This window comes from Triticum aestivum, chromosome 7B (assembly GCF_018294505.1).
Source record: "Triticum aestivum cultivar Chinese Spring chromosome 7B, IWGSC CS RefSeq v2.1, whole genome shotgun sequence".
In the NCBI taxonomy this organism is placed as follows: Eukaryota; Viridiplantae; Streptophyta; class Magnoliopsida; order Poales; family Poaceae; genus Triticum; species Triticum aestivum.
This window is the reverse complement of record NC_057813.1, coordinates 163350986-163365823: the sequence shown is the minus strand read 5'-3', so window position 1 is coordinate 163365823 and position 14838 is coordinate 163350986. Positions and strand designations below refer to the sequence as shown.

Here is a 14838-nt window from a genome sequence, read left to right as displayed (position 1 = left end):
TACTGTGGCTGCATAATAGCCTTTTCATACAGGAACACATTGAAAAAGATACTGAACATTGTTCCTAACCAGTGGAAAAAATTATTGTGCCTATTTCATCTCACATGTCTGCCTTACATCTATATGTGTGTATTCTGTGTTCCTTTTCTGTAGTGATCTTAATCCCTTTTGTTTCCATCCAGAATTGTTACATTTTAGTTTATCCTGCCATTTTGCTAGCTAGGGACACAAAAATCTTTGATGGAGCAAGTCATATGGAAAATATATAATTTTGTTGTTGTTGTTAGGTGAGGGGGAGCCTTGGCGCAGTGGTAAAGCTGATGCCTTGTGACCATGAGGTCATGGGTTCAAGTCCTGGAAACAGCCTCTTACAGAAATGTAGGGAAAGGTTGCATACTATAGACCCAAAGTGGTCGGACCCTTCCCTGGACCCTGCGCAAGCGGGAGCTACATGCACCAGGTTGCCCTTTTGTTGTTGTTAGGTGGCGATCATTCACTGGATTGTTTCTTACTGATAATGACATGCTAATTCATCTTATATTTCTGTTTCAAGTAACTACATCTACATACTAGCATACATGTTATTTAAAAACAAGGGGTTTGCCAAGATACAGCAGATATCTGAGTAATTTTATCTACTCTACTTAGTCTTTTGATTAAAACATGAATATTTTCCTCATAAACATATTTTTTCATAGTCACCAGACACAATGAAGAAATTTCAACTCGATGAAAAATGCAAGAAAGAGAAGGATAGGAACTCATCTGTGTAACATATGGTCACATTCATCATGTAGATAAGCCAGTTGAAGCCGCAACTCATGTTCTTGCTTTTCAGCATTTAAAGTTGGGCCTCTTGTGTGTCGTTAAGACCCAGGTTGTGACTAGGGTGTAAAAATGCAGAATTTCTTCTATTGGTTTACTGAAAGCCTCCCGATGCTCCGCCGTACAACACTCAATGTACATGATTACTACTGAATCGGCAGCAACAGCAACAGCAGCAGCAGATAATAATAATGCTAGGAGTATTGTGCACTACAACAGATCAATCGTCAACAAAGATCAGAACACAGTTTCAAGGCAATGATAATTGCAGCATGCTAAGCATATACTGTATTAAATTACAATATGAGTGTAATTTGCCCCTTCACCTTGTGGCCTTCAGCAGCCAGGTTCTCCTCTACTGAATGTGCCTCTGGTGAGATAGTAATACTCTCCTGTGCCTGCACACCTTCAGCTCCATAGCTCCCACCAATTGCAGCTGTTTGTAGTAGTCTGATGCCATTATCCTGTCCAGCTTAACCCTCACCGCACCATCTACAGCCAAAAGCCACATGTGTCAGTCAACAATCATTTCCAATCAAACAAGATAACATATCTACTATATCAATAACACTCACAAGTAAAAGAGGAGCCAGGGTGGATCGGCTCATCGGCGCGGGCGAGCCATAAGCGGGCATGCTGGCCACAGGCCTGGAGCGCGTCGCGGTGGGACACGCTCACTGCGGAAGTAGGGAGAGCGGCGCGCATGGAGGTGCTTGAGCTTGCCGATGATGGCGGTGAAGCTGGGCTTGGAGCGCATCACCTCCTTCTGCTCCTGGTTAAGCCTCTGGCCGACGCGGCCGCCTCATCATCTACATGATGTGGTTCTTCTTCTTGTGCACATACCGCAAGAGGTCACGGCCATGGCGACCGTGCGCCGCCAAGGTCGACGACCACAGCCAGGGCAGCATGGGACCAAAGCCAGGATGTGGCGGTCGGGGCAGTGCATAGACGACGCCGGGGAGACCATGCTGAGGCGTGGGTCGGTGGGAGTGTTGAATCCACTTGGTAGAGGAGGTAGTGTGGGCTGGTATGTGCATGAGGGGTGCTGGAAAGCGACGGTTCTCACCGTCGGCGGCTGGAATCGACCGGCGGCCGTGAGGTGGAGAAGGGGGTCGAGGACAGCTTCAATGAGAGAGTTCGGGAGGGGGGAGAAAACGGGACAGACGGAGAAGAGAACACAGAGACACAGGGGGCCGCCCGACGCGTGGCACCGTGAGCTGGCAGGGCCGGCTGGGCCGACCGGCCCCAATAAGGTAGAAAAAGAGCCTGTTTATTACTCCATGCTACTTTATCTATATTCTTTTACCCCTCAAAAAAATCTATATCTTGTTTTTGCCAAAATACTTGACTTTATCTATATCTATTATATTGTATACTTACTAATAATACAATGTTCACTTAGAGGTGGATAGCAAGGCTGTGGCGATGATGCTCAAAGGTTGGCAGGGTTAGAAAATCCAGAAAATAATGTGGCTAACATAGCACGAGAAGTTCAGGACCCATCGAATTGTATTCTCGAAATTGTATCAGACAAGTTTCCTAATGCTTTTTTTTTTAAGAAATGAAGTGGCTTATTGATCCTAAAAATGAAGTGCATCTCTGAGGAAGCCACTGATCGATCGGGCTCTGCTCCTTAGCATGTCCAATTAGCCGCAGGTCGTGTCCTGAAATGCTGAGGTACATTTAAATACATACTGCTTTCGGCGCTCGACAAAACCATTGTTGTTGAAATTCCAATACAAGGCCTGCTTCCTGCTGCGCAGGGGATTTTGCTATGTCCATGTTGAGTTGTCGGTGAAGCTAAGAATGTCAATGAAAAAAAAAATAGACTTTGTTTTAAACAAGAAATGTGGGGAGCCAAAACACTATTTTAGTACAATATTTTCAATATAAAAAATATTCAAATAGATCACTTTCGTTGAATGTGAATGTTCATCCACATGAAGAAGCCCAAAAATATAATAGTTGCTGCGAAGTTATGCTATCTCTCTCCGAATTTAGTGAGCGGTATTGGCTAAACTTTATCAAGTTCCTAATTTCTTTTAAGAATGAGTTCCTTAAAAAAATCATAGAAAAAAATATGTTGATGTAGGTAAAGAAATATATTCTATAAGATTAGCATGTCCTATTTCAATAATTTGGGATCTTGAAAAAAATTGACTAAAATTTGCATGAACAATGAATGTATTTTTGCACATATTATTTTAAATAAACTTGAAAATAAACTATCTTTTCCCGTTGCAACGCACGGGCATTTGTGCTAGTAATGTTTATAGGGAACAAAAAACCAAAAGAAACCAGAAAACCGATAAAAGAATCAAAAGTGGATGGTGTAGTACCTACGAAATCTACACAAATAGGCCCGCTCTGCCGCTCGCCCTGTGCGAAGCGCCCGCAGTTTGCCGCAATATGTGGCAAATAGGGAATTCCAACCTGCACCTCAATTTACTCTTATATTATTAACCTGGAGCGTAGAAAGGGGTGTCTTGACACATCTGCAATAAAAATTGTCCTTCCTCACAGTACAACAAGCGAATTGTAATTTCTTCCACTTGCTATCATCGTGGACGCATACATTCAGTGTACGATTGCATCAGTAATCAATGATTAAAATGAATGCAATATGGCTGGTGCCATGCAGGGGCTTCAGTGTTTTTCAGGCCTCGTTGAACTTGAAGACACAATCATAAAGCCTTCCACCCAAAAACTGCGCCACTTCAGGATGCTTGACCTGGAACAGAGCAATAGAGCAGTAGTTTGTGAACTTCAGTAACCAGTTTGTGTTAAATGATACAGCCTGCAGCTAATCTGGATAATCTTTGATATAAATAAATTACATAATCATAATGGAAAAAAAACAACGCACCATTCCAATCTTGATCGAGTCACATCTCATTTGTGCGTATAGGTTGGTTTCGATTCCTCTTCCCTGTAAATGACACAGGTAGGATGCAATTAGTGATGGCCTTCAAACAAAAAGATGTGCCAACTTGTGAATGCACTTACCATGCCTTCTAGGATGACCAAGTCAGCATCACTTGCCATATAGGCTAGTTCCGGTGCGACGCTAGACAAATCTATTACCTGAGAGGAGGTGGGTTGTCTATTTAAGCATCTGAGACATTCAATAGAACTTACGAAGCCACCATAGTGGATGGCAGAGTCAGGTTCAAAATATTCTTACTGGCAGATCGTTCCCGGAGTTGGCAACAATGAGGTCAGATACATCCACACCAGCAAGCTTTCCATTTTCGTCCTTGAGCTGAAAACAATTGAAGAACATGAGTCACATTGTTGTATCATAAATGATATATGATTTTTTTCTAGTTACCTTGTTTACAATCTCAACTAACTCTAGGTAAGTGATATCGTTGATGGAAGGCATGTCATTGGCGGCAAGTATCACCTGCACCAACCAAAGAAAGATAACTATTGATATTCTTTACTCTTTACTAAAAAAGAAAGAAAAGTAATCATAAATCATAGACAATTAATTCATAGATCACAGTGATTCCAAGTTGTACATGTACAACAACACAAGCGCTCACATAAGCACGAACACACTTTGAGCTTAATTAAGAAGTCATGGATAGACATAGACTTCAATGTGAACCATTTTCCATAGATAATTTCTTGCATTCAGTTACTTAAAAGCTGAATAGGAGTGATACGTTACTACCGGAAACAAACTCATGTCGAAATGACAAAGTAAACCCTTGTCCATGCTCTCCAGTAGTTCCGAACGAATAAGAGCAATATGAAAAGATTAAGACAAACCTTAGTGCCACGTCGGAGCAACTCCCTCGCAAATGGTAATATGCCCAATATGATATCAGCACCAGAATTATCAACAAAAATAACTGCCTACAGCATATGATAGAAGATTGATTCAGCTAGGTACAAACTTAAGGTTGGTTGTACAGTATCAACATTGTAAACATATATTCAGCTGGAAGAAAATGCCACTAAGTAAACATAGTTTATATCCAACTGCCCAGTAATGATTTCACCCGTAATTGATGCATGGATGGTCCAGAACTGTTACTAGGCCAACAGTAACAACCACTGATATATAAGTCAAATCCACCAACAAAGCTACGAGGAGATACAGGAAGGAATACACTAAATATCACTGAGCGAGTTATTGATTTCTAACAATGTATATAATACATATCAAAACAATTTATAAATGGGTTATTAACAAATAAGAACAATAATTATTGGAGATAGACATGGAATCGGAATACTAATGATATTAGCATTTTTTTTTCCAAAATGTAAAACCGTAGAACTCCAGATATACACTAAAATTACATATAAAACAGTACATTGCCACATATGCAAACTAAAACAGTCTCTTGCCAAAGGATGGATAGCAGGCTCTGTCTGGCATTTTGTGCAGTTTCAACAAGAATACAGTAAAACAATAAATTTACCTTTTCCCAAGATTTCTTGGTCCATTTGCTTTTAAATGCATCTAGGTCATCAATAACCCAAGGTCGAGATAAAAGATTCTGGCAACTCGCCAAGAAGGACATGCCATCTTTAGCAAAAACTTCTGCAAGCTTCAAATTTTGCAATAAAAAGAATATTTTGTCAACAACAAACAGATATCTCAGAAGGATTCACAAAGAACTAACAAAAATTGATTTCATCACTTTCATGACTTCAGGTTGAATGGTCTTTCACATTAAGCCGGTGGTGTTTCAAAGCAACCTAAGGTAAGCCCTTCGAAGCTCCATGGGAGTAAAAGATCATAAAACATTAATGCAATTGAGACTACATACCTGTGCAGACCCTAAGTCAAATATGTTTCCTGCTAAGATTCCACGGATCAAGTTCTCTGCTCGTTTCTCACCATCTTCTATTTCATCATTCCGCTGAACAACTCCCTCAAACAGTGACATAGCCTTAGCGTTCTCCTCATCCTACTCATAAAGAATCAAAATAATCAAAGGAGCAGAAACAGTTACGACCACAAATTATCACAACAATGAACAACAAAATTATGCCAGGTAGGAAAACCTTGTTACAATTTACCTTGACCTTCTTGAAGATGTCATGAAACCCCAATTCTCTAAGGATTAGCTCACGAAGCCTACAAAGAAGCTTGAGATCCATTGCAAGAGTTAGAAGTAGTTGAAATTTTTCTTTCATGATCCAATGAAAAACTCATCTTACTATGCAATCAGGAGGTCCTCCATGGCTCTCTGGGTTCTTCTTCAACTCCTCAAGCATATCAGTGTACCTTCACCACACAACAAGATGCATGACAAAATGTAAGAATGCATCTAGAAGGCTTCATATATGAATGGAGTAAAATTGTGATACTACTTGAGTAATTGTTGACGCACATCATGTCAGTGCTTAACCCCAGAGAAGCAACCATGTGCACGCAATGCACTTTTTTTTTAATAAAGCAATGCAAATGTTGACTAGTGTAAATTAAGCCACACATACATGTAATATGTCGCAATGAAAGCATTGAACCTAAGACTAAAGCACCTTAACATATAAAAATTAATAACATGGTTTGGTGTGATTTGCAGATCTATTTTCGCAGCCAAAAATCATTTGGCAAATATCTGCTCATGAAACCCATTAATAAACGAGAGAAATCATCATCTGAACCATGAAAGTGAATCCCACGAATCATTTCTGGAATCGTACAGTTTTTGGTGCTTAGTAGCATACACAATACAATTGTTTTTAAGGCATCCCGTCTTGGACACTTTGGTGGCAAGGCGCCCTGGCAGCGCCTTGCAATTGTGCCTGCCTTAGCTGCTTAGTCGTCCCTTAGGCGTCAGGACGGTGGGTGCTCACCTTAGGTCACCTTACCGCCTTAAGAACAATGCACAATACATCAAAAGGATGAAAGAGCATGATACAATTAAAGACATAGATGATCTCACGCTTCATTTCAAATATTTGGTATAGTAATTCCTAGAATTAACTAGGTCTCAGCATTACCTCACATTGCTAGTTACTGAGATCATTCTGCATGGATAACTGCAACATGTTAATGCTAGCACTGCTAATAAGTTGTTTGTGGGGGTAAATCCAGGAATACTAAGTGCAAACCTAGTCTGTCAAATTTATCACTAGTTTAGACTGCCAGTTGGTGAACCAAAGCTGAGTGCCTACACATGCTTGATATCAACTTAGCATTAGCGGATTATCCTTCTCACATCCGTACTCTTTTGACCAAAGCCTTCCAATCAAGTGATTGTCAAAGATATAGGCTCTTGACCCTTTCTTCGTAAAATAGAATATCCCAAAATACTCTGAGGTGAAATGGCATTGGTTTATGTGCACAAGGAGAACTGTGAGGCATACGAATCACCAAGAGGTAACATCCAGCTGTTCAACTTTATGGCTTTCAACTTAAAGATAATTGATCTAATAAATATTACAAACATAAACTAACTTGGCCAGCTACTTCCACATGGCACCCATATCATAATATCAGCGAAGGCGGCCCTTCCAAGCTTTGAAGCTGTACCGCCCAAGAAATTTAGCGAGAGAGTTAACTTTTAGATAAGGTGCTGCGTCTTTGCTTGTTACTGTTCAAAACGCCACACCAAATTTCTTAATATTCACAATAACAGAAATTGTTTTTGGTGCAAGCTAACAATTGGGATTGAAATATCTCTATCAGGATTAGGACACTTGTCTTGCAAACAGTTACCAGTTCATGAACACAACAGAAGTTAGTTTTTTCATTTGATACCTCCTCCCAATGATCAGCCCTTGCAAAGCTCCGCCTGCCTAGTTCAAGTGAGTTGTTTCGATTTTTATTTTATTTTTTGGTTCAACAATTGATAATGAAGTCTGCCAGTGTCAAGTACGTCAGGTGAATCTTGTGGTGGCTGACAACAGAACTGGCAGAAACTTTTAACCGTTGCCATCAGTAATTGGTTTGTCAGAGCAGGTGCAAACCAAAATTGCCTGACACAAGAATTACTGTCTGCAAGTACCAACGGAATTTAGCGATTGTGTAGTATGTATCCACCTGCAAATTAATCATAGCCTTTTTTTCAGGAGCAGATATTTGATAGCCCATACTACCTCTGCAAAGAAACCGACCTCTTGCCAAAAGTTGCTAAGAAATTGATATCTAATGAATCTGACACTAACTTGTCTTTACCACCACCACTTGAGTTATAACGAAGCAACATGATCAATCAGATACTGGTCACTGATACATACGTACCTCTGAGCAAACTTCTCGGCCTTGGCGGGGGCATCCGGCACCGTGGGGTCATTCTCCGCCCGCTGCCTGGAAAAGGGTCGGAGGACGAGCTGAAGTGAGAATCAGTGGAGCGCTACGGGAGTTCAAATTCCGGGTCGGCACTGTACCTGAAGGATGGCACGGATTTCAGGAAGAGGTCGATCCACTGGATCTCGACGGGGGTGGCCTTGTGGGGGTTGTCGGAGGGGAAGCGGTAGGGTATGGTGCAGGCACGGTACGTGCTCTCCACTGGCGCCTGCAGCAGCGGGAACGGCACCGAAGGCGACGAGCTCTCCATGCTCCTCCGCCGCCGCTGCTGCGGTGCGTACGGCTGTTGGGGGTTTGTGCGGATCCGGAGGCGGTTAGCTCGGCCTCGCCGTGAGATCTGGTTGCGCCGTACGCACCGCACCGCCCGGGAAGATGAAGGAAGCGAAGTGCCGCTTGGCAACTGGAGAGAGTCGCTACAGATGCTCTCTTTTTTTCGCACATTCGCCACAGATGCTCTTGCCTGCTGATGTAGATAGGCCCGCAATGTGCCGTACTTTGGGCTATGTACGCTTCATATGAGCCAGCCCAACTTCTGCTGGCAGGCTGAGGGACGGTGTCTCATCGCACGAAGGGATAAGAAGAGTTAGGAAGTTGTTTTTCCCTCAAAAAAAAAGTTAGGAAGTTGTTCAGCTAAAAAAAAAGTTAGAGGAAGTCGTCTTTCGAAGCAAGTAGTGAAGGACATCCATGCTGGAACACAAGGGGCGTATGGGAACATCATTAGTGAGATCAAGCATTGAGCTTCAAATGTTAATTGTAATTTCATTTTGAAGGCAGAGCATCTAATGGTGATGACGGCAGATTAGCCAAGTTTTCTCATTCTCTTGATCAGGGACGACACATCTGGTTGATCCAACCCTACGATCCTTTTTGTATCCCATCACATGTGGATTATGATCAATAAAACTTGATGATACCCTAAAAAAGTTAGAGGAAGTTGCCTGGGAGCAACTTTTATTTTTCCCCTAAATTCATTTTCATTTTTTAATTAAAAAAGATAATTGCCCAAGACCCGTCAATTAGTGGCACATGTGATAGCGGGCGATGCGATGCCTGCCGGTGAGGGGTAGCGCAAGGTGGTGTGTTGGGCGTCGGCGTGAGCGGCGGGCGGCGATACAGCCGCGAGGCGGTTTGGCAGCAGGCAGCGTGGGCGTTCCGGCGTGACAGTACGGCGACATTCCGGTGAGGTTCCAGCAGGGCAAGCGATAAAGTTTCAGGCAGTTGCTAGCCAGCAAAAAATATACAAAAAGATTATCTTTAAATAAACTTGCGGGAAGAAAATGCCAGTTTTATGAGATCCTCTAAAGTTATGGACACTATATGGGAACTGTTGGAGAGGTTTTTTGCCCCCAACTTCTCGTAAACAGTGGTTACTTCAGATTTAGGGGAGCTGTTGGTGTTCCTCTATGACTATTTCTGCTCAATTCCTATTTGGCACCTTAAGCGCTGGTTAGAGTGCATTCTGCAAACCGGCGTATCTAAATGGGCTGGCCCATGTACACCTTCTTTTTTAGGGCGTTTTTCTTCTGGTTTTTTCCCAGCACGGGTTTTGCCAGTTTTTATAATTTTTTCATTTTCATTTTTTAGTTTTATTTCTTGTTTATTTCTTTATTAACATTTCCCCCTTTTATCAAATTTTTTAATTTTTTCAAATTATGATTTTTTTTAAATTTGTGAACTATTTTACAAATTTCATGAACCTTTTTCACCTTTTGAGTTTTTTTCATTTTTTATGAACTTTTTCCCTTTTTTGAAAAGTCAACGGTCAACTCTAAGTGGTCAATGATCAAGGTCACTGGTCGGCTGGTCAACAATCAGCCATCACATGTCATCAGTTATCAGATTTAAAACAAAACGCGGCTGGGCCGGCCCATATACTCCCGTGTGTGACTGTCAGGTATCTTAGCTGGCACCTAAGGAGCCAACTAGGAGCAATCTCTATTCGACGCTTATTGGGAGTACTTCATGGGTACCCCCCTAGGGTGCTTCCCAGTGAATGCGCGCACGGGTGCTCCACCCATCACGTGTCGCGCGATGGAGGCGCTCGGCATGTGCATTGGGCTTTTGGGCTTCTTTGTTTTTATTCGGATTTGGGGTTTTCCAATTTTACCAGGGTTTTCCTATGTTCTTTGATTTTTTCTATTTTTTCTTTGGTTTACTTTGTTTCTTGTGAGTGCTTTTCACGTGAAGCATAAAAATCACAGTTGTGCTCATGGTGAAAAACCGTTGTGCTTTTGTGTGAAGTACAATTGTTCTTTCGTGTGAAGCACAAACTGTGCTTTCTCAAAAAGTGAACCACAGTTGTGCTTCGGGTGAAGCATAGTTTTGCTTCCCCCTAAAAGTGAAAAACACAATCGTGCTTCCACGTGATCCATAAGTGTGCTTCCCTAAAAAGTTGAAGCACAATTGTGCTTCTTTTTTTGGTTTTAATTTGTTTATGTTTTTTTTGGTTTTTCAATTTTAATTTTTTGTTTTTTATAAGAAAGTCCATCCAATTCGATTAACATGATATCTGGTTTTTAATATCTCGACGCGAGAAATACAACAGTAAAAATAATTCGTTATTTGGATGCACGGTTCAAGAGATAAAACATTTTTAGAAAAATCTATGAAAAATACCAAAATTCTGGATTGCGACAAGTATTGCACAAGCAGTGCGCCACCTGACACCATCAGAGGAAGTGGGTGTGACCTTTGTAAGGGGTACCCCCTTGACTAGTTATTTCACGCTTATTGCGACAAGTTGTTGCCACTTCACACAAATGAGCACGCTAGTGATTGCTTTGGGGTGGCTGATTTAATGATTTGGAGATTGGACAATTCTTCTGTTTTTTTAAGAAAGTTCTGGAAGGTTCCAGTCCAGATTCTTGTCGGTTTTGTTCACCTTCTATAAGGTTCTTGAACATGTTTTCATTTTTCAATTGTTTTTCCCATTGTTTTTTTGGCTTTCTTCTCGGTTTCTCAACAAGAAGTTTTTCTGTTTCTTGTTCTTTTTCAAATATTCACACATTTCGAAAATGTTGAATATCTTGTAAATAGTTGTTCATATTTTTGAAAATTATTCATGTTTTCAAAATAGGATATTCCAAAATTGTCTACAACTTTCGAACAATGTTCAAAAAGTTTAAAAATTATTCAAATTTTTTAAAATGTTCTAACTTAAATTTTATTTTGCAAAAAAATATTGGGAAATTCAAAAATGAAAGTATTTTTCAGAAAAATCTACAAAAATTTTGCAATTTTTAAAAAATAAAAAATAAATCAGTTTTCAAAAATTGTTCGGATTATCAAACATGTGCTACATTGTCAGTTCATCACATGTGGTTTGCTGCAGTAACTTGTCCCATTGCTGAAGTACCTATTCCTCCCTCACTCTGTGCATTTGAAAACCAAATCGGAGAAACATACCAAAAATAAACCGAACCGAACCAGTTTTATGGTTTTTATGGTTTATGGTTTCAGTATGGTATGAACTTTTCATACTGATTTGCACTTTGGTTTTTATGGTAAAGAAAAACCGAACGGCTAGCCGAATAAACCAAAGTAAAAAATAAATTTATATTTTTTGAGATGAACAACCATACAAGTTGTCATTTTTCTTGTACATGAGCCAAATTCACTACAGCACATAAAATTTTCTTGTAACTTAGTCATTTTCTCTTTTCAAAATGCTAAGCACGTCCATAATCATCAACAAATGAATTAATGCATGCATATATACTTATATGTATAGTTGTATACTATTTGTGTAAAACAGTATGTGTTTTGAGTCATAAATTTGCAAATTATTATTATGTCATTTTCAAATTCGCGTCAATTTTGGTTATTATGGTATATACCGAAACCATACCAAAATAATTTGGTATATACCAAAACCGAACCGTATTTTGATTTCATACCGTATTTACCGAAGTATTAGTAACGTACAAACCAAAAAACTGTATAAACCGAACCATGTAAACCGAATAAACCGAACGCACAAAGTGATTCCTCCAGTTCTCTGCACTGTGGTGCTAATGGGTCGACCCTGTCGGGGCACAAGGAGCGACTAGCTGCCGCACCAAGCGGCATATAGGAGGTCCTTATCTCTCACTCTCAGCGAGGCAGAGTACGCCCTTGCCTACAGGTGCCCATTAATTGTTTGGTTACTTTTCTTTCTGAGTGCTAGAGTAGGAGTAAGCTTCACAATACCGCCATCTACAAGTTGTTGGCCTTATTGATCATCTATTTTTATTGCTTTCATTTATATTGCTGAAACTGAAATACATTTTGCTTAATTTGTTTAAAAAATGTTCATCGTGCATTGAAAAAAAAATGCAGTGAAACAATGTTCGTGCAACTTGTAAAAAATGTCCATAACATTTCAAAAAATGTTGGTGACATTTCAAAATTGTTCATTGCTTTCAAAAAAACTGTGACAATCTTAGAAAAAAATATACAATGTAATAAGAAGTTCATATGATTAAAAAAATTGTTTCATGTCATTTAAAATGTACATGATATTTTAAAGAAATTTTCAAAAATTTCAACAATATGTTCTTGACATTATTTAAGTGTCAATACAATGAAAAAAATGTTCACATAATATAGAGAACTCCATTAAAAAGGGTTTATTCAATTTTGAAAATATGTTTGTGTGGTTTAAAAAGTTTGTAATATTCAAAAAATGTTCACAACAGTAGAAAACATTTATTCGTTGTAAAAAAATGTTCCATACCATTAGAAAAATGTTGGCGATATTTTATAAAAATGTTGACACGTTTCAAAAAATATACGTGACATTTAGAAAAAAATTATACAATGTAGAAAAATGTTTATGTTGTTTAAGAAATTGTTTCATCCATTCAAAAAATGTTCAACGTATATTTGAAAATGTGTAGTGGTTATTCAAATAAAATGTTTCAAACATGCCATTGAAAAAGAATCATGAGGGTATTTGAAAAAAAAATTATCATGTGTTTGGAAAATATTAAATGTGTATCAAGTAAATGTTATGCGCATATATAAAAAAGTATACAACATGTATTAAAAAAGTCAACATTTAAAAAAATGAAAAAAAGAACCTAAGAGAAAAAAAAGGAAAACAGAAGAGAAAGGGAAAAAAGAATACAAAAAAACTGAAAACCCAAGCAGAAAAAAAACGACTTTTAAATGGATTCATGACACCGAGTTAAGTTCACTTCAGGAGTTGAATTTCCAGTTTGAGCAACACGAAGAAGAAGTAATAGACTGAACCTCTCCAGCTTCTAGCTCCACAAAATCCTCGTGCAAAGTCGGCTCGTATCGTTTGAGCTCCAAGAATCTAAATTCAGGCAATTGCTATTTGGTCCTGCATGCGCCCGTTACATGACAACTTGCAAACGGGCGCCTACAGCAGTCCGACCCATTCTATCTTTTTCCTTCCTATTTTCGAAAGGTCAAAAATAGTGTTGGGAAGGGATTCGAACTCGCAACCCGTTCGTTGCAGGTGCTCAACTCTAACGGGAAAATTTCTAGTGCTACGGGAGCACCTAATTTTAGGTGCTCTAGGAGTTCCCCAACCATTGATTTCAGATCCAATGGTCATGTATGGATATGTTGGAGTTGGACCTAATAACTGGACTTCTGAGTTTTTTTCCCGCAAATATGCGTCAGGTCGCACTGTGGCCTTTATGTTGATGCATACATAGGATCATGGTGATGCATAGCAACGAGAGGGGAGAGTGTTGTCCACGTACACTCGTAGACCGAAAGCGGAAGCGTTAGCACAACGCGGTTGATGTAGTCGTACGTCTTCACGATCCGACCGATCAAGTACAGAATGCACGGCACCTCCGAGTTCAGCACACGTTCAACTCGATGACGTCCCTCGAACTCCGATCCAGCCGAGCTTTGAGGGAGAGTTCCGTCAGCATGACGGCGTGGTCACGATGATGATGTTCTATCGATGCAGGGCTTCGCCTAAGCACCGCTACGATATTATCGAGGTGGACTATGGTGGATGGGGGCACCGCACACGGCTAAGAGATCCAAGGGATCAATTGTTGTGTCTATGGGGTGCCCCCCTCCTTCGTATATAAAGGAGGGGAGGAGGGGGCCGGCCAGGAGGAGGGGGCGCGCCAAAGGGGGGAGTCCTACTCCCACCGGGAGTAGGACTCCTCCTTTTCCTACTTGGAGAGGGAGAGGGAAGGAAGAGGAAGGAGGGAGGGAGGAAAGGGGGGGGTCGGGCCCCTTCCCAATTCGGATTGGGCTTGGGGGAGGCGTGCCCCCTCCCTTGCTCCTTTCCCCTCCTTTTCACTAAAGCCCATTAAGGCCCATATACCTCCCGGGGGGTTCCGATAACCTCCCGGTGCTCCGGTATTATCCCGATCTCACCCAGAACCATTCCGGTGTCCAAAGATAGTCGTCCAATATATCGATCTTTACGTCTCGACCATTTCGAGACTCCTTGTCATGTCCGTGATCACATCTGGGACTCCGAACTACCTTCGGTACATCAAAACATATAAACTCATAATATAACCGTCATCGAACTTTAAGCGCGTGGACCCTACGGGTTCGAGAACTATGTAGACATGACCGAGACATGTCTCCGGTCAATAACCAATAGCGGAACCTGGATGCTCATATTGGCTCCTACATATTCTACGAAGATCTTTATCGGTCAAACCGCATAACAACATATGTTGTTCCCTTTGTCATCGGTACGTTACTTGCCCGAGATTCGATCATCGGTATCTCAATACCTAGTTCAATCT

General features: G+C 40.6%; 1 protein-coding gene across 1 annotated transcript; it reads right to left on the bottom strand.

Moving 5' to 3' along the window:
- Positions 1-3259: 3259 nt before the first annotated feature.
- Positions 3260-8544, bottom strand: LOC123155488 (damage-control phosphatase At2g17340). The gene is made up of 12 exons (XM_044573660.1): positions 8185-8544; positions 8039-8104; positions 6007-6073; positions 5866-5934; positions 5613-5753; positions 5262-5390; positions 4603-4689; positions 4157-4231; positions 4010-4087; positions 3832-3909; positions 3692-3754; positions 3260-3556 (listed from the first exon to the last, which is right to left on the bottom strand). The coding sequence occupies exons 1-12, from the start codon at positions 8352-8354 to the stop codon at positions 3482-3484; spliced, it is 1098 nt and encodes a 365-aa protein (XP_044429595.1). The 5' UTR covers positions 8355-8544; the 3' UTR covers positions 3260-3481.
- Between the last annotated feature and the right edge of the window lie 6294 nt (positions 8545-14838).

What these genes read in the sequence shown, in the direction of transcription:
- LOC123155488 (XM_044573660.1), bottom strand. Translation starts at nt 8,354, where the DNA reads ATGGAGAGCTCGTCGCCTTCGGTGCCGTTCCCGCTGCTGCAGGCGCCA. An exon ending in TTGACTTAGGGTCTGCACAG is followed by an intron (nt 5,391 to 5,612) that starts GTATGTAGTCTC and finishes CAAAATTTGAAG; the next exon opens with CTTGCAGAAGTTTTTGCTAA. An exon ending in TAGTTGAGATTGTAAACAAG is followed by an intron (nt 4,088 to 4,156) that starts GTAACTAGAAAA and finishes AATTGTTTTCAG; the next exon opens with CTCAAGGACGAAAATGGAAA.